We start from the raw sequence: 27,439 nt of genomic DNA, 5'->3' as shown, positions 1-27,439 counted from the left end.
GCAGCCCAAAACCAGCAACTCCAAATGTCATGGCAAATGCTAATCCTGCTACTATAAACTCACAGGCAAGCCACACAGAGCCCAGCCCTAGTGCCGTGTGTGCAAATGCTGTTTCTGTGGTCTCTGAAGACTTTGACCTTAAAACTCACATTAAAGCTAAATATGGGGGAAATAACGCAGAGTTTATTAGCAGTGCAGAATGGAATGGAGTGAGGTGTATGGCATGGAGGGACACCGCAGCCAATATCACTTTGGTCTTGTCAGGTGGTTACTAACAACATCCTGCACTCCCTCCCGCACCCCAACCCTTTGCCCTGAACCCCTTCCTGCACACTGCACCCCTCCCACACCCTGTACTCCCTCCTGCACCCCAACCCCTGCCCCAGCCCTACATTCATGGCCCTGCATACAGTGTCCCCACCCAGATGTGGCCCTTGGGCCAAAAAATTTGCCCACCCCTGGTCTAGATAATACTTAGTCCTGCCTCAGTGCAGGGATTGGACTAGATGACCTATCAAGGGCCCTTCCATTTCTACGATACAGACAAACCAACAGGGGAGTACGAGGAAACTACGAGACCGTATTAGTCAGCATGATAGGCAGTTGAGAGGGGGGATTGAATTGCTGAGAGGGAGAGAGAAGGGGAAATATATTCGGAACCCAGCACTCCCCACCGCTGGAGTGTGACCCCTGTACACTAAACAGTTTCCCATCACACTCCTTGTCCCAGGTCACTGGGCAGTATTAAGTAGTCTGCTGCAGATGGTGAACTAAGATCTAGTTTCAAATAACAATAACACAGAATGGTACAATATTTTTCCATTGGAACAAAGTTTATTTGGTACCTAGAGTCGAGCACTCACGAAGGGCTGAAACATTCTACGAGAACTGACGCTTTGAGCTGGGAGCAGTGGCTAGCCCTGAGCTAACGTCAAGGCCATTTGGAAGGGGAGCACCATTTCCCTGTGACTTTAGTAAGGCTGGTGCAATCGCTACCCTAGACTGATGGAGAGCGAGGAAAGGAGTGAACCGGGGGCAATAAAGCTGCCAGGAGTGTCCCGGAAAGACCCCAGCTAACGGGAGAGATTTCAGGACCATCCAGGGAAGTCAGAGAGGGGCAGGTAGGCGTCACAAAAGCCAAGAGCGATAAAACCACAAGAGACTCATTTGCCTTCAGCGCTGGAGCATTGCTGAGAAGTGAACTAAACTGCAGCGTTGGGGGCGCGGGCAGCGATTCTGGGGGGTAACCAGAGAGCGAGGGGGAGATGGAGACAGACGGCCACTGCAGCTCAGCAAACCGCTGGGTGAGACGCTCCCGAGAGAGGCCAGGACAATTCCAGACCAGGTGGGCACAGGAGCCGTGGGGCTGGAGGGCGTGTTCACTGTGCTGTTGGAGCTGGAGTATCACAGAGTGGAGACTGCTGCTGAATGATTTTCCCTGGCTCTAGATTTCGTTTCCGGGTGAAAATGTTTGCGCCGACCCTGCAGGGAAGCAGAGAGCTGGTGTTACTGGCCTAGCACGGGCCTGCGCTCGGGGCTGCCCCATACAAGGAGAGGCAGGAGCACCAAGTGATTCATAAATTCCAAGGCCAGAAGGGACCAGCGTGATCATCTAGTCCGACCCCCTGCCCGGCACAGGGCCCCAGGACCGGTCCGACCCCCTGCCCGGCACAGGGCCGAGAACTGCCCTGAATTAAATCCTGCGTCAAGTCCAGAAGCAGGGACTGAAGGAGAACAAATCTTTTAGACAAACATCCCATCTTGATTTAAAAGCTGCCCGTGATGGAGAATCCACCGCGGCTCTTGCTACGCGTTTCCAGTGGTACCCTCACTGTTTCAAACTTGTGATTATTTCTAATTTGAATTTGCTTAATTTCAACTTCCAGCCACTGGCTCTAGTTATAGTTTTGCTGTTACACTGAAGGGCCCTTTAAGAGTGCGTCAGGCTGAGGAAAGAAGCCCAGAGAGGGACACCCCATCCCCAGGGCGCCTGGCCTGGGTGCTGAGCACCGCTGTCTGGGGAATGCCCCTCCTCCAAGCTCCATCTCACGGGGGCACCCAGCCGCCAGCCCAGGGAGGCAGTGTGGCTGTGGGCACCCCGCACTGGCCTGGCCTCAGAGCCACCCAGCAGCACCCGGGGGTGGGTAGGGGCTCTGGGGGCTGCTCATCCAGCCATCCCCTCCTGGGTGGATCAATGAGGCCACCCTTTGTGCTTTTCCCTGGCCGCTGACTCGGCCCCCAGGGGATGCCCCCCCCACAAGATGCCCACACCCCCGGTGGGCTGCTCACCCATTAGCGAGTTCTCGGAGAAGAGCTGTGGGAGGACATGGCCCTGGCCCCGGCCTGACCCCCCAGGGATCACACACAGCCCTGGGGTGTGGCAGGGCCCAGGGAACTCAGCACATTTGAGGAATAAACCTTCATTCATGTTCACACCACCTCCTCCAGCCAGATATGGGGAGGGGGACACAAGGGTTTGGGATTTGGGGCTGAGAGCCCCACCCTGCCCTTCACCAGCTCATCCCGCACAGGCTCAGAGCCGGGTCAGGATCCCAGCCCTTGGCACAGCGCCGAGCAGAGACAGGGCCAGGCCCTGCAGCCCCAGTTCTGCAGGTGGCACCTTCGCTCCCGTGCCCAGTCACCTACCTGGTTGCTCTCCAGCCGTCTCCAGGGGATCCGACCTCCTCACGCAGCAGCCACATGGTCTTCAGAGTTTCCTTCCCTTTATCACCAACGAAGCACTGGCCTACGAAGACGGTTGTTGAGTCTGCGAGGGAACCGGACAGAAGTCAGAGGGAGAGACAGTGCCACACGCTCTGCGTCCCGCAGACACCGGGCCCAGAGCTCAGGGTGGAGGGAGAGGGCACGCTGTGGCGATGACACGACTCCCTTGCCACAGGCATACAAAGAGCCCCTCTCTGCCTCCACAGCATCTCTCCCCGCTGACGCGCTTGGGCCGGTGCTGGGGAAGACGGCGGAGCAGCACAATGACTCCATTTTCTGGGTGGCTACATGAGACGGGGCAGGGTTGGGAAGGGGCGAGGAGAGGCCTGCAGGCTGGGGGACACTTGGACTCCGCCGTCTCCCAGGCCCAACGTGCCGAGGCCATTTCCAAAGTCTGCTGGCTTCCTCCTCACCATCACCAGATCTGCGCTTTTCTGTCCATGCGCCAGGGGCAGGGGCAGGGCTCCTTTGGGCCCTGGTTCGACCCGCTCAGCTGTGCGCAGGCTCCTCTGGCCTCCCCAACCCACCCGCGCCCCACGGCAGCCCATACAAAGTGCAGCTGATATCTTCCGCCCCTGGTTATTTGATCACGTCATCGTCCTCCCTGTGATCAGCCGCAATCCGACGTCCCGCGTAACCCAGCCCTGGGACCTCCCCCAGGTATCTCAGCGTCCAGCCCGCCACGGCTGGTCAAGCCAGAGGGAGCTTTTGGAAACAGACTCTGTCTTGACTTAAAGATTCCAAGCAATGGCGGATCCACCACGTGCCCAGCTCATCTGTCCCATTGGCTAATCACCTGCACCGGTAAAAAGTTCCACTTCATTTCTAATTTGGATACGTCTGGGTTCAGTTTCCAGACACCTTTGTCTGCTAGATTAAAGAGTCATCGGCTGTCAGGAAGCTCTCCACAGGCAGGTTCTTGCAGGGTTTATCGTCACTGCGCTAGCTGACGTGAGTACCCCTCTGTTACAGCACGAGCCGAGCTGTCGTGAGAGCGGCCGCACTGGAGTTACACGAGCGGCTGGATTAGCAGAACGATTGAATTAGCTGCTGATGAGTTGTTGTAACAGGAGCTGTTGCACCCCCGTCCCCCTGCATTACTAGCTGGAGCCTCAGCATCACCCAGGCTTCAACCCCCACTCCCCCACCCCCAACGGGGTAGCTATCAGGGATTGAGGGCACCTCGTTACGTAAGCTAGACACGTGTGTGGGTGGCTAGGAGGTGAGTTTGGGGTGACTCAAATTATAACCGCTGTGCACACCCATAGGCCATGATCAGACACCCCCATAACCTTCTCTTATATCAACTCAATAGATTGCGCTGCTCTGGTTTCTCCCCAGGCAGCTGGTTTCCCAGAGCTCGAACCATCCTGCTAGCTGTTTTCTGACCCCTTTCCAAGGCTGCAATATCCCTTTGAAAGGCGGACAGCAGAAACGGACAGTAGCCAGTAACGGGCTTGCTGGTGCCATACACAATTCACTTTAACCTCCCAGTATTGTACACAATTACTGCACTGAGTCACATATTTCCCACAACCATTTCCGGCACGCCAACAAACCAAAATAATCCTCCAGGTGCCCCTGGCGCCCCCCATTCATGCTGACAGTAATCCCCCCTCCCCCCTCGGCCCCATAGCAGCACGTGGTACGTACTTGAGAACTTCTCCCAGTTCACAGTGAAGCCGAAGGTCGGCTGGCTCCTCTGTGTCCTGTCATGCTGGGCTCCCTTCAGGGGCGAGCTGTGGATACAGTTGCTGGTGGCCGTCACAGCTGTGAGGTACTTGCCGGAGAATTCTCCTGCATCGTTAACTTTATTTATTTCCATCAGCGAGCCCAGCTCGTTCCGCCACAGTCCGGACAGGTCACACTGAAAGGGGAACAGACGAGGTCACACGCCCAACGCTGCACGGTCAGACACTTAGCTGAGGCTGTGACCCCAAGAGCCCCGAACGCAAAAGAGACCCTGCAAACTAGGAAATCAAAAACCCAAGTGCCTCGGCTGTGCTCTGGTTCCTGAGATCCCCGGGGACCAGCTGGTCACGAGAAGAGCCTCTGGCCCTGTTCTTTGTGGGCGTGGAGGTTGCGTTTCTAGTGGCCATAATTTCTGATGGAAGATTAGTGAGCTCCTGGCTTGGCCAGCAAAGAACCCTCTAGGCAGGGTCCCAGCGCACAGAGGGATGGCTTTGCAGATTCCCCTGCGTCCTGCCATGGTCAGCGTGTGCTTTTACTGGAACCCAAGCACTGCATTCCTCGTGCTCGCTCCCACACTGGAGCAGCCTGCACTATGCAGCTTCCCGCCCCCAGGTCAGGGACGGGCACTGCCGAGCCCAGACATGAGCAGCTGGAGTCCGACCTGACACAGCGTGGAGCAGAGAATAGCCAACACCACCAGTTCAGAACGTGAATCCGACCCCGTGAATGTGGAGCTGGACGGGACCTGGAGAGACCATCTGGTCCAGCCCCGTGCTGCTGCAGGCCTACGTTGTACCTAGACCATCTCTGAGAGGGACTTATTTAACCTGCTCTTAAAACCCTCCAGTGACAGGGATTGCGCCGCCTCCCCTGGGAACCTGCCCCAGTGCTTAACGCCCTGATGGCTGGAAAGTTTCTCTGAGTATCGAACTTAAATCTCCCTTGGTGCAAACTGAGCTGAACCCCTCCTGCCCCCCCTCAGTGGACAGGGATAGCAGCTGGGCACTTCCTCTTCATGGCAGCCTGTTACAGACTGGACCCTGCTCCGCTGGTCTCCCCTACTCTAAACATGCCCAAGTCAGGCCCCAGAACAGAGGGCTTTAAAAAAGATATTGTGGATTTTGTCCTGTCAATTCCCAACTAAATCATCCCAGCCAGGGCATTGTCAAGCCGGGCCTTAAAAACCTCCGAGGAAGGAGACTCCACCACCTCCCTAGGGAACCCATTCCAGTGCTTCACCACCCTCCTAGTGAAATAGTGTTTCCTAATATCCAACCTAGACCTCCCCCACTGCAACTTGAGACCATTGCTCCTTGTTCTGTCATCTGCCACCACTGAGAACAGCCTAGCTCCGTCCTCTTTGGAACCCCCTTTCAGGTAGTTGAAAGCAGCTATCAAATCCCCCCTCATTCTTCTCTTCTGGAGACTAAACAATCCCAGTTCCCTCAGCCTCTCCTCATAAGTCATGTGCTCCAGCCCCCTAATCATTTTTGTTGCCCTTCTCTGGACTCTTTCCAATTTTTCCACATCCTTCTTGTGGTGTTGTAGATAAATCTCTGATAATTTTCATATCACTTTACATTGTGCCTCTTCATATAACCTTGTGGTGGGTCTACCCAAGTGTGACCTCTGTTTTCATGGAACTTTGTATCAAAGCCTCATTTAGAAACTTTGCATTGCCCTTGGTATAATATTATAGCCCCTAAGGATAAAATAAGATAGAAGAAAAATTCTTTTTGCTAGCAGTAAAACAAGAGCTCTCCCCACCCCCACTCTTAATCAATTGCCCTGTTGACTGAATGAGGTGTGGATGAGCAAGGCATGGAAGGCAGCACCTCCAGACAGCCTCTACTGTTGGAGAGGGGCTGGGAGCCAGACCCAAGGACAATAAAACCTGTCAAGTGGGCTCATTAAAGACAAGCAGACATACCGACGGCCTCAGGGGTTAGAAGCGAGCACCTTCTTTTGGAAACACCCTCTTTGCAGCATTGGGACAACACTCAAAAGAAAGCAGCACAAAGGACCAATGGACACAGACACAGAGTTTAAATCTGGTATAGATTTGCATGAGAGGGAAGCTGCTATAAAAGTGAGGTGTCTTGCAGAGGACCCCGGGTCTCGTCTTGTCAACATGGGAGCATCGATCCGGATCGGCAGAAGCCCGGCTCCACTCCCTCCCCCATCTAACTCACCTGGCCAGTGCAGTTAAGGGGAGCAACTAATTGGTAACAACAAGACGGAGTGTGTTTGTGTGTGTGTGTGTGAGTGTAAGTGTAATATATTATATGCATATGATACAGTGTTAATGAATACATGTATTACTAATAAATGTGGCGTTTTGTCTTATTCCCCCTGAAAAGATCCTGTGCAGTACTTTAAGTACAACAGTGTGGGGCCCAAAACTGGACACAGGACTCCAGATGAGGCCTCACCAATGTCGACTAGAGGGGAATGATCACGTCCCTCGATCTGCTGGCAATGCCCCTACTTATACAGCCCATAATGCCGTTAGCCTTCTTGGCAACAAGAGCACACTGTTGACTCATATCCAGCTTCTCGTCCACTGTGACCCCTAGGTCCTTTTCTGCAGAACTGCTACCTAGCCATTCGGTCCCTAGTCTGTAGCAGTGCATGGGATTCTTCCGTCCTAAGTGCAGGACTCTGCACTTGTCCTTGTTGAACCTCATCAGGTTTTTTTTGGCCCAATCCTCTAATTTGTCTAGGTCCCTCTGTATCCTATCCCTACCCTCCAGCGTATCTACCACTCCTCCCAGTTTAGTGTCATCTGCAAACTTGCTGAGAGTGCAGTCCACACCATCCTCCAGATCATTAATGAAGATATTGAACAAAACCGGCCCCAGGACCGACCCCTGGGGCACTCCGCTTGAAACAGGCTGCCAACTAGACATGGAGCCATTGATCACTACCCGTTGAGCCCGACGATCTAGCCAGCTTTCTATCCACCTTATAGTCCATTCATCCAGCCCATATTTTAACTTCTGGCCCCTGCTGCAGAAACTATCACTGAAACAACCCCCTCAGCCCCTCGCTCTGCCCCGGCCCGAGACATCCCAGTGCCAGCGCCCGGCCCCCTCAGCCCCTCACCCTGCCCCAGACACCCCAGAGCCAGCGCCCAGCCCCTCGGCCCCTCTCCCTGCCCCGGCCTGAGACACCCCAGAGCGAGCGCCTGGCCCCCTCGGCCCCTCGCCCTGCCCCAGCCTGAGACAGCCCAGAGCCAGCGCCCAGCCCCCTTGGCCCCTCGCCCTGCCCCGTCCCAGAGCCAGCACCCAGTCCCCTCGGCCCCTCTCCCTGCCCAGTCTGCCCCATACCTTTCTCTCTGAAGAGGTGCTGAGGGTCACCAGAGCCAGGGTGAAGATCAGGGAGAAGGCGATTTTCCCCATCATCTCTTGGAGTAGAAGCCGCCTGCAGAAGCCAACTGAGTCTCCCCGGCACTTAGTCTGGGGCCGCCAGTCAGGCCCCGTCTTTATATCCCCTCGCATAGGGCCGGGGCTGCAACCTGAGCTGCGTTGGTTCTCTCCTTGCTGGCAGTTCCCAGAAGTGAGCGGGCACCTCGGTTATTTTGTTCATGTCTCACTGACATTCAATCTGCAGCCCAAGCCGCTGGCAGGGCCAGCAAGACAACATGAAAAGAAGGGACGTGTGACCTGGGCAGCGATGTGAGGAGTGCGTTCAGTGACCAGCTATAGATAGATCCCAGCACACGGGAGAGGCGGAGCGAGAGGACCACGTGAAGGCACCTTAGCCAGGGCAGCAGCCGGTGGGAGAGGTAAGCTGAAGTGTTGCTCATTGAGCGTTAAGGTGCTGACGGGCCAGAGGCCTCCCCGGGTTTGCTGGCACGCCCAGGCTGGGATAACTCCTACAGTGGCTCCTGGGATAGAAGGTTTCTGTCACCAGCCCCACACAGTATCAAACGCGTCTGAACATGCATCTCTTTCCACTGGCCGTCCAAAAAGTGAGGTCCCCTTGGTGCTTTCTGCTGGGAGCCCAATTCCTGAGAGTGCTCCTGTGACCCAAGGAGCCTGGGGCAGCCCTCACTGACACTGCCAAAGCCAGGGCAGGCTGCAAAAGCAGAGCCGATTCTCCCCAAACCGGTGAGTAACACTGAAGTTCGACTCACCATCCAGTCACAACTCTGCTCCTGATCCCCACCACACTCGTTATCAAGAAGCCAAACACAGAAATCACCCAGCCCCCTTTATTGCATCCCAGCCTCTGCCTCCCAATCAGCACCTAGGCCCAGTACAGTGAGAAGTTATTTAAAACTCTATTCACGATACAAAATGTCCTTGTAATCCCCAAAGGGCCAGCCACATTCCCAGGTCAATACTAGTGTGGATCTTACCCAAAATATCACGCTGCCAGCCAATCCTTTAGGATCGATAACTAAAGGTTTATTATAAAAGGAAAGAAAAGAACGAGAAGAGAGTTGTTAAATGGTCAAAGCAATCAGATACCTACATGTGACTTCAGAGTCCGTTCTTGGCAGCATTGGTGAGTTTGCTGGCTGGTAGAGTCCCTCTGGAACACAACCAAAGCTTGGACGGGTCATTCAGACCTTTTTTCAAAGCGTCAGTTTGTAGAGACGTGACTCCAGAGGTGGGAAGCAGGACTGAAGACAAAATGGAGAAGCTGCAGCTGCCTTTTTATATCCTTTGCCACATGGCTTGTACATCCTCTGTCCCAACACAAGCCCCCAGCACATGGGCATGGAAAAGCTCCTGGAGTCCCTGTCCATAGGCATGTCCCTACGGGTCCTACTGACTCAGGCGTAGCCCCTGGCGTCTCTCAATGGGATTGTTATGCTGCTCATTGCCCTTGATGGGCCGTCAAGCAGGCTGGGTAGTGCTGATGCCAATCTGTCTGGGGGGCTGTGACCAAGTGGGGGATTTTCTTGTTTTTTCCTTGTTTTCCAATGGTTTGCATGCAGAGGGGGTGGGATTCAGTTTCCCTGGGTGTTACTGGTTTAACAAGGTGAGGGGAGAGGGAGTTTGTTGTTACAGAGGACCGGAGAGGGAACTTGGGACCTCAGCTGATGGTCTGGAGGAGGGACACCCCAGCAACTGGTGACCTGATGACCCGGAGACCCAGCAGCTGGTTCTGGCCAGTGGGAGGACAATGGGTTGCAGAGAGAGGACCCCGGTGACCTGACCAGCTGGTTCCAGCCAGAGGACAGGAGGCCGAGGCGACCCCGTTTACCTGGAGAGAAGGCAATGGACAGAGGTGGGGCTTGGGGCCGGTGATATGAGATGCCGAGCTGGGAAGCAGGGGGGCTTGGGGCTGGAGAGAGGGAGCAGGCAGAGCCCACCTGGATGCAGGGAGAGACTTGGATGGGCTGTGCGAAGGGAGGCCAGGCCTGAGGGCAGGGCCAGTGCAAGGAAGTTTCATGCCCTAGGCAAAACTTCCACCTTGCGCCCCCACCCCCCGCCAGCCCTGCGGCAGCTCCCCTCCCCATCCTGAGGTGCCCGCCCCCCCCCGCGGCAGCTTCTCCCCTCCCTGAAGGCCCCCCCCACAGCAGCTCTCCACCCCCCTCCCTTGGCCGGGGAGGTGGGGGAGCTGCTGTGGGGGGGAAATTGGGGGCACTGCTTTTTGGCACCCCCAAATCTTGGCGCCCTAGGTAACCGCCTAGTTCGCCTTAATGGTAGCACCGGCCCTGCCTGAGGCCCTGAGAGTTTCCTGTGCTGTTTCAATGCTCAATAAACCCTCCTGTTTTATGCTGGCTGAGAGTCACTCCGGTCTGGAGAACAGGGCGGGGGGTGGCATCGTCCCCTTCGGGGGTGGAGGCCAAAGGGGTCCAGAGCGAGGGGACTCCCTGAGGGGGCCCACGACAGAGACAGACGTGCTGAGGCTCAGAGAGGTGCGGCTCCAGGAGGTGGAGGGACCTGTCCCCGAGAGAGAGTGGACCCCCGAGAAGGGCTGTCTCACTGAAAGGGGCACCCCCCACGGACCGCACGGGGCCAAGAGTGGGCACGATCTGTGAGTCCGTGACAGGGTGCCACCTAGAAACACAGTACGGGTTGGAGCTGCAGGTATATCACACATAATTATAACTAAGACTAAGATTTTGTCACGGGTATTTTTAGTAAAAGTCATAGGCAATAAAGAAAAAAATAACAAAAGCCCGTGACCTGTTCCTGACTTTTATTAAAAATACCCCTGACAAAGTGGGGAGCCCAGGTGTGGGGTCCCCATGCCCCCTGCAGAGGTTGGGCAGCTGTGGGAACTTCTATGAGTTCTCACCACCTAGGGGGTCTCGGAGCTGCAGGGTCCTCCAGCTTGGCGCTCCGGGGTACCCCCTCCAACTGCTATGGCCAGGAGCTTTGAAGGATTCCTGGCACCCTTGGTGGCTCAGAGCTCCAGTGGACCCCCCGCCCCCCGCAACAGCTGGGAGCTCTGGAGGGGCCCTCCGCCTGCGGCAGCTGGGAACCTCAGGGGGCCCCGGTACAGCATCGTGTTAAACGTAAACTTCTAAAAAAATGAAGGGGAAGTGAAAAACAAAGATTTGACAAGGGAAGGAAACTGTTTCTGTGCTTCTGTCATTTACATGCAGATGGTTAAATGCAGCATTTTTCTTCTACCTAGGAAAGTTTCGAAGCTGTATTAAGTCACTGTTCAGTTATCAACTTTTGAAAGCACTAGAACGTTTTGTCCCGAGTTATGAACATTTCAGAGTTACGTGCAACCTCCATCCCCGAGGTGTTCATAACGCTGAGGTTCTATTGTATTTTACTTGCTGTTAGCAACGTACTTAGAACGCCAGATAAATAGCAAGTCAGCCTCTGTCTGGCTTCCTGTTGCCTTTTTCTTTTTAGCTAAAATCTCTCTGAAAGGCAGGATCCCGTGCCTGGCGTTTCACCGTTTGCCGGGGAGGGCACCACACAGCAGCACCATTGAAATCTTCTTTGCATCTCAAGAACTTCCTCGTGTGCGTTTGCAGAGCTACGGTCCTAGCAGCCCACAAGGCGAGACTTCCCTGTAACCCTTTGAGCAGGGCGTTTGGGCCGGTTCCCACCAGCACAGCAATGGCCCAGCCATGCCCTGTAGCCCTTCTGACAAGTGTTGCTGGCAGCTACTAGGGCCAGGTTCAGTTTTCTAGGGGCTCCTTTTAAAGACTGAAATAACATCAGCTCGAACCCTGCCAAGAAACTATCTGCACCACGTGGGTGCCCTTGGCAGGCCGTACTTCCCCATCCGCAAGCCCCAAGTCCCAGGGCTTAAAGCAAAGAGAACTGTATCAGGGGACAAACGTGTGTCGGGGGAGGGCAGGACCCACAGAATAAACCTGGGAAAACCAGCAAATACAGTAACACTATTAGGTAAGACTCCCTCCTCCCCCACTCACCCAGGGTGCGATAGCCCCAGCCTCAGACCTCCTCTGCCAGTGGGGAGGGGCAATCGTGTCCAAGCATCGCCCTCGGCCCAGTGCCACGCTCACAGCAAGCTGCGCTGTCTTGGGGAGGCCAAAGAGGCCGGCAGGCCAGTGCTCTCTGGGCTGCGCCGGAGCTCTGCCTCCTGACCCTGCTGAGAGGATTTCGCTTTGCTTGCTCCAGAGACCAGCACTGGAATCCCTCTGCTAGGCGGCTAGTCTCTGCTGCTTCAGCCCACGCTACCTCACCACCATCCCCCAAAGCCAGCTCTGCCCTGCCCAAGGCCCTTCGGCGGCTACCGAAACATTCCCAGGTCTACAAATGAGGATTCGGTTTTTACCAATTTTCACCCAAATGTTTGGACCATTCGGGTACCTGAAAATACCGATTGTACTAAGCAAGTCCAGCCAGCACCTGACGTTAGGGAGATGTTGATGTTAGTAATACAGTAGTCTGGAAAGGCGAGGTTGTCTCTCAAAGTATGGCAATGCGGCAATGCGGCAATGCAGCAACCCCCCCCCCCAGTAACAAAGTTCCTTCTCTGCCTTGGTGGGTCCTGCACTTATCGGCAGATTTGCTTGCCTCAGAGATTCACAGCAGCCCTCAGTTTGGCCACTTTTGCTAGTGGCTCAAACCTGCCATCCACTCAGCTCACCCCATCACTGGCCAGCATGGGGGAAATGGAGAACAATCCCCACAGTCTGTGTGTCCCACCTAGTGGGTCAGGGACAGGCCAGATCCCATTCCAATTTAGACCTTCCCTTCTGGTGTTTCATCACAGACCAGGTCAACTCTTCCTGTGTCCAATCAGGAGTTGGGGGGAACCCGGGACCACCCTCTACACCGGGTTCCAGCCCAGGGCCCTGTGGATAGCAGCTGTCTACAATGTTCCCTGTATCAACTGTGTGACAGCAACAATTCCCTGGGCTACTTCCCCAATGGCCTCCTCCAGCACCTTCTTCAACCTCACTGCAGGATCTTCCTTCTGAAGCCTGATCACACTTGTACTCTTCAGTCCTCCAGCAGCTTCCGACTCCCTCCTTATGTGCCCCCCACTAACTGATGGGAGGTCCTTTTTAAACCAGGTGTCCTGATTAGCCTGCCTACCATCATTGATTCTAGGAAGTTCTTAATTGGCTCCAGGTGTCTTAATTAGCTTGCCTGTCTTAATTGGTTCTAGCAGGTTCCCGATTGCTCTAGGGCAGCCCCTGCTCTGGTCACTCAGGGAACAGAAAATTGTACATCCAGTGACCAGTATATTTGCCTTCTACCAGACTCCTGTACCCCACTGGTCTGGGTCTGTCACAACACACACAAACACACACACACACACACACACGGCAGGCGCATTGTGATTCTGGCAGACCAGGTGCCAGCTCCTGCCTAGGCCTCACTGAGCTCTGACAAATGAAGAGCTGGAAACCTGTCTGTCCCGCCTGTGTGTTAGCGCTGTTAAAATAGGAATTAGATTTATAGAGATGTGTGTAGTGGAAAGCGAGAGCCGGAGACATGAGGCCTGGTAGAAGAGGCCGGGTATGAGGCCTGAACTAAGGTGCTAGTAAGGCCCTGCTAATGTGAAGCAAAGTTAGCAACAGTCAGGTTGTGAGCAGGAGTCAGGCCCTGCCTGCGAGCAAGCTCACAGAACCTGGCAAGGGCAGGGCTGGCGTTGCAAACACACATTCCTGAGCAGTGCTAGGCACAGGACACTCACGCAAACACATTCCAGAAGGGTGGTACCAGAACACCCTGATGCCCCGTGCGTACAAACACCTTCCCCAGAGATAACAGGGACCGGCTGACTTCTCCTAAAGCTAAGGTCAGCATGACAGGGGGGTGGATAGAGAGGTTTTGATCGAACCAAAATGTACAAGGCAAAGGGTGGTAGCTAACCACGTCACAGGGGCAATACGTAACTTGTTTGTATCGGTGTATAAAAAGGGGTCTCAGAGGGGGTGTCTTTGGCCAGCCGAGAGGGGAATGGAAAGTCCTGCCATTCACTGACCTGGTGCATTGTCCCGGGCGAACATGGGTTAAGTGTACCTGTAGATGCATAGGGCACTAATACCGTGCTTTGTTGGCAGTAAACCCAGCCGGGTGCCTTCGCCACAAACCACGTCTTGTGGTCTCATTGGGCGGTTCGATCGAGGTCTGCGGTGTCAGCTCTGTGCGCAGAGTGGGGACAGCACACAGAGAGACACCCACGCAGCCAGTGACTAACTACAGTGTGGTGCTGGTTGGCCTTTATGAACTGCGTGCGAGTTGCTGCCGGCACTGATCTCCCTGGTAATAGCTGCACCCCATGCTATAGGGAACAGGGAAGGGTTTGCTCTGTAACTAGAGAAGTGTTTGCTCTGGCCCTGGAAACCCCCCGTCAGGAGAGGAGCGTTACCCAGTGGGACATACCAGTGAACCACAAGGGCTGTCACCCCCGCCCAACAGCAGGAGGCCGTAGACACCAGATGAACCGCTGGAGAACATCATTGGAGAGGGGACTTTGTTTTCGCTCCCCCCAACCCCATGAGAGGGGATGTGCAAAAACCCGCGTCCCACCCCACTTTGAGCTCTGGGGGAAAGGAATAAAAATCCCCGACCAGAGGGACCGGCTCACCGGGCTGCTTGGAACTGACTGTAACGTGTCTGTGTGTTGCGCTCCGCTGGACTCTTTCCAATTTTCCCATGGAATCATCTGTCTGCCGCACACCTAGGCCGAGTGGGTGCGTCTATGCAAACATGGTCTGCTCCTGGAGTCTTTCCCCCCAGCTCCCCCTGGATGTCAGGGGCTGGTTCACTCACACCCTGCTTACAGCTGTGACCTCTCCAGCCCCCACACTCTGCATCATTCACCATTCTAGAGCTGGCTCGGCTCAGCTCGGCAGACGTGTAATTAGGACACTCAGCAGCATCCTCCCCATCAGACAGGTGCTCCCAGAAGACAGTAGGAGCCCCTCTCCTCTCCTCTCTCTTCCTCTTGTAACCAGACTCCCTCACCCAGCTGTGCCTGACTGTGAGCACGGAGTGGGCAGCCCCCTGCCAGGCAGGCAGGAACAGGCTGCCTTGTCCCCCACCCCCTGAAATCCTTGTGCCTCCCTGCTGTCTCCAGGCTCCGGGTGCTGGCTGTGCTCTGTCTCAGCCATGTCAGGCGCATCTGTGACGGAGCAGGGAGCAGGGCGGATTTGACCTGGGAATGGAGCCTGGGAGTTACATTGAGTTACCTGAGCTGTAACCTGAGCCAGGAGGGGGGTGGGAGAGGTGACACCTTCTGCCCGGGAGACGGAACAAAGGAGAGGAGGAGCAGAGGGGAGGGGAGAGAGCTGCTGGAGGGATTTTGGAGTTTTCAGTTTTGGGCTGGGAGGTGCAACGCAGGGAACCCCAAGCTGGGGTCTAAGCTCCCTGCACTCCCCAAGAGGACTTGATTGAGGGGTCCTGGATGTATCTACAAGCTCTGCTGTAGACTGTTCCTGTTATCCAATAAACCTTCCGCTTTACTGGCTGGCTGAGAGTCACGGTGAATCACAGGAAGCCCGGGGTACAGGGGCCTGAGTCCCCCAAACTCCGTGACAGCATGTGCGGTTGTGCGCAACTGGGCAGGGTACGTGTGGGGGCAGCTGCACCCACAGACCCTGGCTAGAGCCACCAGAGCGACGGGCAGTGAGCAAAGGAGTGAGCCAGGGGGATGAACCTGCCAAGGGGCGTCCCAGGAAGGGCCCGGCTCATGGGAGAGAATCCGGCACCTCCCAGGGAGTCCAGAGAGGGCAGGTGGGAATCACATCTCAGCAACAGCTTCACCCCCAGGGCCAAGAGCGATAAAAACATCAGAGACTCATTTGCTTACCATGCTAGAGCTTTACTGGGAAAGGAACTAAACTGCAGCGTCGGGGCCACAGGCAGCGATTCTCGGGTGGTAACCGGAGAGCGAGGGGAGATGGAGACAGAGACAATGCCTCTGCAGCCCAGCAAACAGCCCTGACACCGGGTGAGACACTCTCGAGAGAGCCCAGAACAATTCCGGACGCGGGGGTGGGGGGTGGGGGAGGCAGGAGCCCTGGGGCTGCAGAGTGGGGTCACGGTGCTGCTGGGTCACCGGACACCGTCGCTCCTCACGGCTTTGCCCACGTTCCATCACTTGATCCGGGTGAAAACGTTTGTGCCGACCCTGCGGGGAAGCGCAGAGCTGTGGTTACTGGCCCAGCAGGGGCCTGCGCTCGGCGCTGCCCCATACACTAGAGGGGGGAAGGAGGCAGGGGCAGAAGGTGCATGAGCCTGAGGAGAGAAGCCCAAAGAGGGACACCCCATCCCCAGGGCGCCCGGCCTGGGTGCTGAGCACCGCTGTCTGGGGAACGCCCCTGTTGCGGATTGTGGGGGAGTTAGGGCCCTGCACCCCTCTTCCCGAGATTCACTGCGACTCTCAGCCAGCCAGTAAAGCAGAAGGTTTATTTAAGGACAGGAACACAGTCTCAAGCAGAGCGTGTAGGTACGACCAGACCCCCTCAATTAGGTCCCTCTGGGAGGTTCAGGGAGCTTAGACCCCAGCTTGGGGTTCCCTGCGTTGCACCACCCAGCCCCAACTGAAACTAAAACTCCCAGCTCCTCCCGCTGCTCCTCTCCTTTGTTCAGTCTCCCGGGCAGAAGGTGTTAATTCTCCCCACCCCCGTTCCTGGCTCAGGTTACAGCTCAGGTAGCTTCCTTCAAGGGAAGTCCCACATCCCCACTGCAACCCCCCTGCAACATTCCCAGGTCAAATCTGCCCTGCTCCCTGCTCCGTCACATCTCTCCCCCCTTCGAGACTGAACTGAGCGGGGTCACTCTGACCAGTGACCTGGGGAAGTTCAGGGCTCCCTCTCCGGGACAACGCGTCCGCTATCAGGTTGTCACGTCCCTTCACATGGACCACGTCCATGTCATAATCCTGCAGGAGCAGGCTCCATCTCAGGAGCTTGGCGTTGGCTCCTTTCATCTGGTGCAGCCAGGTCAGGGGAGAGTGGTCGGTGTGCACGGTGAAGTGACGCCCAAAGAGATATGGCTCTAGTTTCTTGAGGGCCCACACCATGGCCAGGCATTCCTTCTCGATGGCCGCGTAGTTCTGCTCCCGGGATAGCAACTTCTTGCTCAGGTACACGATGGGGTGTCTCTCCCCCTTTTCATCCTCCTGCATTAACACCGCCCCCAGTCCTGTGTCTGAGGCGTCGGTGAACACCATAAAGGGCTTGTCAAAGTCTGGGTTTGCCAGAACCGGGCCACTGACCAGAGCCTCCTTCAGCGCCCGGAGAGCCTCCTGGCACTCCTCGGTCCAGACCACTTTGTCTGGCTTCCCCTTCTTGCACAGCTCAGTGATGGGGGCGGCTATGGCGCTAAAGTGGGGCACGAACCTCCGATAGTATCCTGCCATCCCAATAAAGGCTTGGACCTGCTTTTTGGTTTGAGGAGCGGGCCAGTCTCTGATCACCTCCACTTTGGCTGGTTCCGGCTTTAGGCAGCCGCTTCCCACCCGGTGGCCTAGGTAGGATACCTCAGCCATCCCCACCTTGCACTTCTCCGGTTTTACGGTCAGCCCAGCCTTCTGGAGTCGGTCCAGCACTTGTCTAACCTGGGATATGTGGTCCTCCCAGGTCTGGCTAAAGACACAGATGTCATCGATATACGCCACGGCAAAACTCTCCATCCCCCTCAGTAGCTGATCCACCAGGCGCTGGAAGGTGGCCGGCGCTCCCTTGAGGCCGAAGGGCAGGGTCAGGAACTCATAGAGCCCCAGAGGGGTGACAAAGGCCGATTTCAGCCTGGCATCTGCATCCAGCGGCACTTGCCAATAGCCCTTTGTAAGATCCATGGTGGTAAGGTACCGAGCACCTCCCAGCTTGTCTAGGAGCTCGTCCGGCCTGGGCATGGGGTAGGCATCGGCCACAGTGATGGCATTGAGCTTCCGATAGTCCACACAGAACCGGATCGACCCGTCCTTTTTGGGGACCAGCACCACCGGCGAGGCCCAAGGGCTGGAAGACGGCTGGATCACCCCCAAAGCCAGCATGTCATTGACCTCTCTTTCCAGGTCCTGAGCAGTTTTCCCTGTGGCTCGGAAGGGGGAGCATTTTATAGGCGGGTGCGATCCTGTCTGCACCCGGTGGACAGTCAGATTAGTGCGTCCAGGCTGGTTGGAAAACAGCTGCTGGTACAGATGCAGCACCCCTCCGATCTCAGCTCGCTGGGCAGGGGTTAGCCGATCAGAGAGGGGAATTGCTTCCAGGGGGAAGCCAACTCTTGTCCCAGGGAATAGATCTACTAAAGGGTCATCTCCCTGCCCCTCCCACTGTCCACACACGGCCAACACCATATTCCCCCTGTCATAATATGGCTTCATCATATTCACATGGTACACCCGGTGGTGGTGTGCCCGGTTCGACAGCTCCACCACATAGTTTACCTCGTTTAGTTGCTTGACAACCTTGAAGGGCCCTTCCCAGGCGGCCTGGAGTTTGTTTTTCCTCATGGGGATGAGGACCATCACCTGATCCCCAGTGGCGAAGGCGCGGGCCCGTGCTGTGCGGTCATACCAGACCTTCTGCTTCCTCTGGGCCCTGGCCAGATTCTCCCTGGCCAGGCCCATGAGCTCGGCAAGTCGTTCCCGGAAGGTCAGGACATACTCCACCACCGACTCTCCGTCAGGAGTGGCCTTCCCCTCCCATTCGTCTCTCATCAGGTCCAGGGGCCCCCTTACCCGCCTTCCATATAGCAGTTCGAAAGGCGAAAACCCGGTAGACTCCTGGGGTACCTCCCTGTACGCAAACAGCAGGTGAGGTAAGTACTTGTCCCAGTCCTGCGGGTGCTGATTCATAAATGTTTTCAGCATCATTTTTAGCCTCCCATTGAACCTTTCCACCAGCCCGTTGGATTGGGGGTGATATGCTGAGGCCCAGTTGTGCCGGACCCCACATCTCTCCCACAAGCACCGGAGTAGGGCCGACATGAAGTTGGACAGTGTCTGCTTCAATGGACGATAAGGGCACTGCCTCGGGGTAGCGGGTGGCGAAATCTACCACCACCAGGATGTATTTCTTCCCAGACCGGGTCGTCTTGCTGAGAGGTCCCACTATGTCCATGGCCACCTTCTGGAAAGGCTCCTCTATGATGGGCAAAGGTCTCAATGCTGCCTTCCCCTTGTCCCGGGCCTTCCCCACCCTCTGGCAGGGGTCACAGGATCGGCAGTACTGCCGGACGTTGGTGAAGACCCCGGGCCAGTAAAAGTTCTGTAGCAGCCTCTGCCTGGTGCGCCGGATCCCCTGGTGCCCTGCGAGAGGGATGTCATGGGCCAGGTACAGTAGCTTGTGGCGAAACTTCTGGGGAACCACCAGCTGCCTCCTGATCCCCCACGACTCCACTTCCCCTGGGGGAGCCCACTCTCGGTACAGGAACCCCTTCTCCCACAGGAACCTCTCCTTGCATCCTCTCCTCATGGTCTGTACCACACTGAGGTCAGCCAGGCCCCTTAGCTTCCGCAGGGAGGGGTCCTTCTGCAATTCGGCCTGGAACTCGGCGGCTGGGGAAGGGATGGGGACCTGCTCCCTCTCGTCGGCTGGGTCGGAAGCCCCAGCCACCCCGCGGCCTGTCCTTGGGTGTTCCCTCCCCACCCGGGAAGGGTTCGGTGCCTCCGGTGGGACATCCTTCCCAGGGTCCGGGCGTAGTGCCCCTCGCCGGCTCTGGCTACGGGTCACGACTAAGGCGGTCTGGGGGCTGCTTGGCCAGTCCTCTAGGTCCCCCCCCATCAACACCTCAGTGGGCAAATGGTGGTGCACTCCCACGTCCTTGGGGCCCTCCTTGGCCCCCCATTTCAGGTGTACCCTCGCTACGGGAACCTTGAATGGGGTCCCGCCCACCCCGGTCAGGGTCAGGAAGGTGTTGGGCACCACCCGATCTGGGGCCACCACCTCGGGCCGGGCCAGTGTCACCTCTGCGCCCGTGTCCCAGTATCCATAAACTTTCTTCCCATCCACCTCCAGGGGAACAAGGCACTCGCTCCGCAGGGACAGCCCCGCGCCAACCCTGTAAACGGAGAACTTTGAATCCGGAGCATCTGGCCCCCCAGAGAAGCTGGCCGGGGGCCCTTCTCTCTCTTGAGCAGTTGATAAGCTGCCAGCCCCTCTTGCGTGGGAAGCCTGCCCCTCGTCCGTCTGGGCCTCTACCAAGTTAACCCGGTGCGGGTTCGGTCTGCTCAGTCTGTCCTTGAGCTTGGGGCACTGGGCCCGAACGTGGCCTCTTCGGCCGCAGTAATAGCAGCTCAGGTCCCGTGGGTCCCCTCGAGCCGGTCGGTTGTCCCTGATGCTGGGCCTTCCCCGTGGGAGGGGATTCCCCATATTCCCCCTTTGGGAGGTCCCAGGGTGACTCTCTCTCTGCATCGCGGCGGGCCTGTTCCTTTGGGGCTCCTCCCTGCCACCCCCTGACCGGCTCTTTACAAACTCATCAGCCAGCTGCCCGGCGTGTCGCGGGTTCTCTGGCTTTCTGTCCACCAACCACAGCCTCAGGTCGGATGGGCACCGCTCATACAGTTGCTCCAGTACCAGCAGTTTAATCAGGTCCTCCTTCGTCTGGGCCCCACCAGCCCACTTGCTGGCGTATCTTTCCATGCGGACGGCTAGTTGCAGATATGAGATCTCAGGGGTTTTATCTTGACTCCGGAACCTTTCCCGGTACATCTCAGGAGTCAGCCCAAACTCTCGTAGCAGGGCCTTTTTGAATAGTTCGTAGTCCCCTTTCTCTGCCTCTCCCAGTTGGCGGTACAATGCCACGGATTTGGGGTCCAGTAAGGGGGTAAGGACCCGGAGTCTGTCCGCGGGATCCACCCGGTGCAGCTCGCAGGCCGTCTCAAAGGCCTCCAGGAAGTCATCCATGTCCTCCCCCTCCTTGTATGGGGCCATGATGCACTTATCAAAGCTCCGTGCAGTCCTGGGTCCCCCCTCACTCACCGCAGCCGGGGGTTCGCTGCCCTTCAATCTCGCCAGTTCCAGGTCATGCTGACGCTGTCTCTCATTCTCCTGTCTCTGTCTCTCTTCATGCTGACGCTGTCTCTCATTCTCCTCCCGTTCATGCTGACGCTGTCTCTCTTCACGCTGATGCTGTCTCTCTTTCTCCTCCCGTTCATGCTGTCTCTGTTGTTCACGATCCTCCAGCTCCCTCAGTTTTAGCTCTTTCTCCCATTCCAGCCAATTCCGCTCCCCGGATGCCGAACGCCGCCGGGAGGATCCTCTGCTGGCCGGCGAGCTTCGCCGGGGGGACCCCCTGCTGGCCGGGGGGGTCACGGCGCCTTCGGTATTTGCTGGGCTCCTCCCCACCCTTCCCCTAGGCATAGGAAGGAGGGGTCTCGGGAAGCCCTCAGCAGCCGGCTGACCACTCCCAGCTGGGACAGACACTGATGCCTGCGCTGCATTTGCCAGGCTGCTTCCCTGAGACACAGGGATCAGTTCATTCGCGCGATCTTCCGCCTCCAGCTGGGCAATGAGCTGTTCTTTGGTGAGACTCCCAATGCGCAGCCGCCTCTGCTTGCACAGCTCCACCAGGTCGCTCTTAAGCCGCTTGGCATACATCTTCCTGCTGGCCACTCACCGGCCTGTGTGCTCACAGCTCCCCACAGTTCCCAGGGGGACCCCTAGTGTGCCAGCCCTTCTCGAGGTCACCACCTCTCTGCCAGGGTCGAGCTGCAGACTCTTCCGCCCCTGGGACCACTCGCTGCGATCCCCCCGGGGGACCCTGTTACTGCAAAAGTCCTTCTCGCTGGTCACACACTCCCAGGGGTAATAACCGTCTCTCTCTCACTCTTCAGCACGCCTGGTCCCCGTCAATCCCCCTTCGTTTTACTGCTCCCCAGTCACTTACTGCAGGAAGCGCCGTCCACGGGGTGCAGTAGATCCCACCTCTGCCACCAGTTGTTGCGGATTGTGGGGGAGTTAGGGCCCTGCACCCCTCTTCCCGAGATTCACTGCGACTCTCAGCCAGCCAGTAAAGCAGAAGGTTTATTTAAGGAGAGGAACACAGTCTCAAGCAGAGCGTGTAGGTACGACCAGACCCCCTCAATTAGGTCCCTCTGGGAGGTTCAGGGAGCTTAGACCCCAGCTTGGGGTTCCCTGCGTTGCACCACCCAGCCCCAACTGAAACTAAAACTCCCAGCTCCTCCCGCTGCTCCTCTCCTTTGTTCAGTCTCCCGGGCAGAAGGTGTTAATTCTCCCCACCCCCGTTCCTGGCTCAGGTTACAGCTCAGGTAGCTTCCTTCAAGGGAAGTCCCACATCCCCACTGCAACCCCCCTGCAACATTCCCAGGTCAAATCTGCCCTGCTCCCTGCTCCGTCACATCCCCTTCTCCAGGCTCCATCTCACGGGGGTCCCAGCAGCGCCATGCAGGGGCAGGTAAGGGGCTGGCAGGCAATTCCTACAGGCGCTACCTCACAGGGGCACCCAGCCGCCAGCCCAGGGAGGCAGCGTGGCTGTGGGCACCCTGAGACTGGAGCTAATCAATGTTTCTCTTAATGACTTGAACAATGGCTTGGCGAGTGGGCTTACACAATGTGGGGGTGACACCAGGCTGGGAGGGGCTGGGAGCACTTGGGGGGCAGGATTAGAATCCAGAGCGACCTTGAGAAATTGGACAATTGGGCTGAGTTCACCCGGATGAAATTCAAAGAAGACAAGTGCAAAGTACTTCAGCCAGGAGCAAAAAATCCTATGCACAGCTGCAAAGTGGGGATTATCTGGCTAGGAGATCGCACTGCTGAAAGCGAGCTGGCGGCGTACTGGAGCACAAACTGAACATGAGCCCACAGCGTGATGCAGCTGGGGAAAAGGCTGATAGAACGGAGGGCTGTGTTAACAGGAGCGTGGCATGTATGACACGGGAGGTGATTGTCCCGCTCTCCTCAGTGCTGGGGAGGCCTCAGCTGGAGGACTGGGCCAGTTGTGGGTGCTGCACTTTAGGAAAGTTGTGGACAATGTGGAGAGAGTCCAGAGGAGAGCAACAAACGATCAAAGGTTTAGAAAACCTGATCTGTGAGGAAAAGTAAAAAAAAAAAGTGGGCATGTTTAGTTTTGAGACAAGAAAACTTAGGGGGAAACTGATCCCAGGTCTCAGATATGTTAAGGGCTGTTAGAAGAGGCTGGGGATCAGTTGTTCTCCACGTCGGCTGAAGCTGGGACGTGAAGCAATGGGCTCCCTCTGCAGCAAGGGGAGTTAGGTTAGCTCTTAGGAAAAGCTCTCTACCGATCAGACAGTACTGCAACAGGCTACCAAGCAGCGTGTGCAGTGCCCATCCCTGGAGGTCTCGAGCAAACAGGTGGGACACGCCCTGTCTGGGACGCTCTAGTGTACGTGGTCCTGCCGCAGCCTGGCAGGACGGAGCAGGTGGCCTCTCGAGGTCCCTTCCAGCCCTACATGTCCAGGATTCTGCGAGACTCACAGCCTGTTCCGGGGCCTGGCTTGGGGACAGTTTTGGTGCTGAAGCCGCTCCCCGTGCAGAGGCCTTGCTCCTGTTCCCAGTGCGTGCTGTGCTCCGTCGCTGACAGACACAATTCACGGCCTCTCGGCCAAACGCTACAGGAGGCCTAGGACTTCTGGGGCTTTTCTGATGGTCCTGTCCCTGTGTTCTCTCCTTCTCCTCCCTGGCAGGGTGAAGCTCCCAGTGCCCAGTGCAGGAGCGTCTGGGGAAGACGCGCTGCTGCCCCACTGCAGACCAGTGCCTGTCTCCTCTGGCCACAGGACTGTTCCCCGCCCCATCACCTGAGTCTCCTCCACACAGGCTGGGACGGGGAGCCCAGACCACCAGAGACCTCTCTGCTCCCCGGGGAATGAGGATTCCCAGTCACTCACGTGGTTGCTTTCCAGTTATCCTCTGCAGATTTGACCTTCTCTCGCAGCAGCCACATGGTCTGCAGAGTTTCCTTCCCCTGATCATCCACGAAGCACTGGCCCACGAAGACGGTTGTTGAGTCTGCCAGGAAATCGAACAGGAGTTAGAGCGAACGTCAGCGACACTCGGCCCGAGACCCCCAGAGCCCCGGTGTCCCCGGACGGTGCCCACGAGCGTAGGGAGGGAGAGGGAGTGCTCTGAGTGCCAGTCGTGTGATGATCTCACGCTCCTGCACGTCTCTCTCACAAGCACGTCCCAGGCACCACGCCCAGCCTGGGAGGTGGGGCTGGACAGTGATCTCGTACGGAAGGGAAGTGACCGACCAAGGCCCCAGTGAGTCACTGGCAGTGCCCAGGATGGACCCCAGGAACTCTGACCTCACAGGTCTTGGCTACGGGGACCATTTCCAGGGAAGCGCCTGGTGCACACCAGCCCCGGGGGTTTCACCGCTGCATGGGTCAGACTCACAGGGAGCCGGCAGTTGGGCTCCCTTTGCTGGAGCTGAGATCATGCTAGGGCGACAGTGGACACTTCCTGGAAAGAGTCCGTGCGGCTGCAGACCCAGCTAGACAGACCCGTCCGGGTGTCAGAGGATTTGGGGGGAGATGCGACGGTGCATTTACTTGATTGTTCCAATATTGTCACAATCAGTTTGGAGGTTGGGCCCCAGGGAGATAGCTGAGCACCTCAGATCACGTGGCCAGGCCTGGTGTGCCGACGTGCTGGGCGCTCACAGCTGCACATGGTTAGTGGGAGCTGCAGGTGCTCAGGACGTCTAACCAACCAGGCCCTGTGTGTCCTATGCTAGGCACCCAGCCGCTGAGGCACCCCAATTCCTGGGGAGTTCTGTAAATTTTGGCCTTAATCTCTGTGCCTCAGTTTCCCCCCCGTCGCTGGGGTAAGGCCATTGTCCTCCTGCCGGGGTGCAGTGAGATCATTAACGTCTCTGACAGGCTCTGACACCATGGACAGAACTCTCCTCTCGACAACGTGAACCCCACTTGTAGGGGGTGGAAGCATTTTGTCGGCACTTTTGTCGGCACAAACAGCGTTTACACTGCCCGACTTTTAGCGACACGGCCGTGTTGCTCAATACTGTGTAGTGTAGACAGAAGCTAAGAGTTGTTCTCAATGTGGCCGTGGCCTCGCTGTAAGGAGCCGTCCTGCATATGGGCAAGAATGTCGACAACGTGGCAAATGCAACCACTTTGCCAAAACGTGCCCCACCGGGACGGAAGTGTCCCAGGGCAAACAGCTGTTCCCCGCCCAGAGAGGTGTGACGACGGCAGCGACTTTGGCACAGGAACCAAAGTTACTCAGTGTCGGGGGAGGGCGGGGGAGGATCCTGCTCCGTGATGAGCCGGATCACCCACAGCGGGTTGCTGGCCAGGGGCTGGGTCGGCAGCCGGCAGCACCGAGCTGGACAGTTCTCAGCTCCAAGCTACGTGACGCGTTCCCGGCTACTCAGAACAGTCTCCGGTGTCTCTTGTGAGAGTAGCGAATTGGCAGCAGCTATTGCAGGAGGCAAAGGACTGAGGCGCCGTGGCAGGGGTCAGGGCAGAGGAAGGGCAGGGGCGGGCAGTCCCTGTCCTTTGTTCCCAATGTCTCACAGCTCTTCCAGAGGCCTGCCCGGAGGGGGAGGGGAGAGAGGGTTTCAGCAGGGGAGGGAGGCTGCTGGGCACATGGACAGAGGTAGTGCCAGGCCGAAGGGGCGACCTGAGACAGGCAGGGCAAGGAATGGGAGGAGGAGGCAGCCAGGGGAGAGGAGAGGGCATGTGGGGGGGGAGCCGGGCACTGCCCCAGGTGGAGCTGGGGGGATTTCAGCCTATCCATTGAGCACCGAGTTCCTCTCCCTGCAACCGCCCCCCCTGCGCCGGTCCCCGAAGCCGTTGGGCCACATACCTGAGACCAGCCACGTGACAGTGAACCCGAAGATCGGCTGCTCCTGGTTGTCGACCTGCTGGGATCCTTTCATGGGCGACACGAGGATCTGCTTTCCTGTGGTTGACACGTCTGTGTGGTACAACCCAGAGAACTGCCCGGCCTCGTTCACGGCAGAGATGGTCATGTTAGAGCCCAGCTCGTTCCGCCAGGTTCCAGACAGGATGCACTGAAAGGGGGGGGGGGTCAGCAGGGAGGGCGTGGGGGGGTCAGGCGGGTCAGACGCCCGGCTGAGGCCGTGACCCCGAGAGCAGAAGACGACCAGTGACAAAGGGGGTCTGTGCTCTGACTCCTGGCGACGGAGGGAAACCGCCCCCCCATTTCTATCTGTGATTGTCTCGTGCTGCAACTTCGAAGTGAAAAGCAGAAATAAAACCCTCCCAACCACAGCACCCGGTCCCCCTCCCCATCCCACCTTCCCCTCCCCACACACAACGAGGGGAGTGTCTCGGAGGCAGGGGAGACAGCAGCTGTCTGTCCCCCCGGAGCAGCAGGGCCCCAACGGGCCCTAGAGAGGTGGCAGGTTCCCTGCCGCTGGCCCCTCTCCCAGTTCCCCGGAGCAGGTCTGCACTGGGACTGCTGGGCACGAGGACAGGACAAGTGCAGCAGCGAATCATCAGGGATGTGCTGTCTCTGGCACCGCCCGGGGGTGCTCTGGGTGCCGTCTGCCCGGTCGTACCCCCGCGGCCCGGGGATGGATCCGCAGCCGAGCTGCCCCTGCCAAGTCTGCTCAGAAAGGCCAGTCTCCATAGTGACTCTGGCCTGGGACATTTCTGTTCCGAGAAGGCGAATTCCCAGGCAAAGCAGCAGTGAAATCTGCCCGGCTCTAGCCCCCGGCGGCTCAGGCAGACAGGCCCCGCGAGCTGGGAGCTGAGACCCGGGAGCTCTCGAAGGAGAAAAGGGGTTTCAGATTTTAGGGACTTGCTCAGTCTTGTTTTAACTCTGCTGGCTGGGATAACGCAGAGCTCTGAAAAGTGAGCCTGCTGCTTCCCGCCCGTTGCACTGAGTGTCCTGCTTGGCTGCTCCCTCAGGGAGACGGTCCAGGTGCCCGCGGGTGGCTAGAGCTTTGTGAGCTTGTGCCTCAGGCACCGGTGGGGCTCCCTGGCTTCGCCCTGCCACCGTCTCAGGGCGTTTATTGTCGGGCACGAGAATTCTCACCACAAGGAAATAACCTGCCTGGGCTGAGTGGGGTGTGCGGGGCTCAGCCCGCATGTTGCTGTGACAGACAGAAAGACAGACATTCCCTTGAGAGCATAATCCTGGCGTGGGAAAAGGCCCCACCCTGCCCTCACCTCCCCACGGTCATTGCAGTGTCTGATCCATCGCCCATCGCTCCCCTCAGTCTCTCAGTGCTCCCTGCCCAGCCTGAGACACCCCAGAGCGCTCACCCAGCCCCCTCGGCCCCTCACCCAGCCCCCTCGGCCCCTCACCCTGCCCAGTACCTTTTCCTGTGAAGAGGTGCTGAGGGTCACAAGAGCCAAGGCGAGGACCAGAGAGAAGCCTGTTTTCCCCATTGTTACTGCAAGTGGAGGCTGCCCGCAGGTGCCAGGTGAGTCTCCTTCCAGGGACTGGTGTCTAGAGCTCCCACTCCGGGCACTATTTATAGCCCTTAACACAGGCGGGGCTGACACCTGCACTGGTTTCTTGCTGACCAGCTGTTTACACAAATCGATATTTTATTTGCTTAAGGTTAATTTCCCAGGAAGAGAAAGAGAAAGTGAAAAGGGCTGTGTGACCCGGGCAGTGATGTGCAACTTCCTACCGAACGCGAGTCCAGGACTGTCGCTCTCTGGGTACCCTGATGCCAGGAGCGGCTGT

At 57.4% G+C, this 27,439-nt stretch overlaps 2 protein-coding genes across 4 annotated transcripts; both read right to left on the bottom strand.

Annotated features, from left to right (window-relative positions):
• Positions 1-1,367: 1,367 nt before the first annotated feature.
• Positions 1,368-8,043, bottom strand: LOC128839631 (avidin-like). The gene is made up of 4 exons (XM_054032786.1): positions 7,746-8,043; positions 4,378-4,591; positions 2,647-2,767; positions 1,368-1,482 (listed from the first exon to the last, which is right to left on the bottom strand). Exons 1-4 carry the CDS (start codon positions 7,914-7,916, stop codon positions 1,380-1,382), a joined length of 609 nt encoding a protein of 202 aa, XP_053888761.1. The 5' UTR covers positions 7,917-8,043; the 3' UTR covers positions 1,368-1,379.
• Positions 8,044-8,918: 875 nt separating this feature from the next.
• Positions 8,919-27,175, bottom strand: LOC128839632 (avidin-like). Of its 3 annotated transcripts, none has more exons than XM_054032787.1 (4): positions 27,064-27,175; positions 25,583-25,790; positions 23,641-23,761; positions 8,919-9,046 (listed from the first exon to the last, which is right to left on the bottom strand). In XM_054032787.1, the coding sequence occupies exons 1-4, from the start codon at positions 27,133-27,135 to the stop codon at positions 9,007-9,009; spliced, it is 441 nt and encodes a 146-aa protein (XP_053888762.1). In that variant the 5' UTR covers positions 27,136-27,175; the 3' UTR covers positions 8,919-9,006. The 3 variants fall into 3 exon arrangements, with proteins under 3 accessions (XP_053888762.1, XP_053888763.1, XP_053888764.1); XM_054032788.1 differs by lacking the exon at positions 8,919-9,046 and adding an exon at positions 15,299-15,954; XM_054032789.1 differs by lacking the exon at positions 8,919-9,046 and adding an exon at positions 21,821-22,821.
• Between the last annotated feature and the right edge of the window lie 264 nt (positions 27,176-27,439).

The sequence above is a fragment of the Malaclemys terrapin genome, chromosome 6 (genome assembly GCF_027887155.1).
Source record: "Malaclemys terrapin pileata isolate rMalTer1 chromosome 6, rMalTer1.hap1, whole genome shotgun sequence".
Taxonomy (NCBI): domain Eukaryota; kingdom Metazoa; phylum Chordata; order Testudines; family Emydidae; genus Malaclemys; species Malaclemys terrapin.
Note: the sequence above shows the minus strand (reverse complement) of the source record. Positions and strands in the feature narration are given on the sequence as shown.

Excerpts from the sequence above, each read along its gene's own strand:
- LOC128839631 (XM_054032786.1), bottom strand. The coding sequence starts at position 7,916 with ATGCGAGGGGATATAAAGACGGGGCCTGACTGGCGGCCCCAGACTAAG. Across the intron at positions 4,592-7,745 it reads GCACCTCTTCAGAGAGAAAG|TGTGACCTGTCCGGACTGTG; the intron begins GTATGGGGCAGA and ends TTCCCCTTTCAG. Across the intron at positions 2,768-4,377 it reads GAACTGGGAGAAGTTCTCAA|ACTCAACAACCGTCTTCGTA; the intron begins GTACGTACCACG and ends GTTCCCTCGCAG.
- LOC128839632 (XM_054032787.1), bottom strand. The coding sequence starts at position 27,135 with ATGGGGAAAACAGGCTTCTCTCTGGTCCTCGCCTTGGCTCTTGTGACC. Across the intron at positions 25,791-27,063 it reads GCACCTCTTCACAGGAAAAG|TGCATCCTGTCTGGAACCTG; the intron begins GTACTGGGCAGG and ends CCCCCCTTTCAG. Across the intron at positions 9,047-23,640 it reads GATAACTGGAAAGCAACCAC|TCCTGCTTCCCACCTCTGGA; the intron begins GTGAGTGACTGG and ends TTTTGTCTTCAG.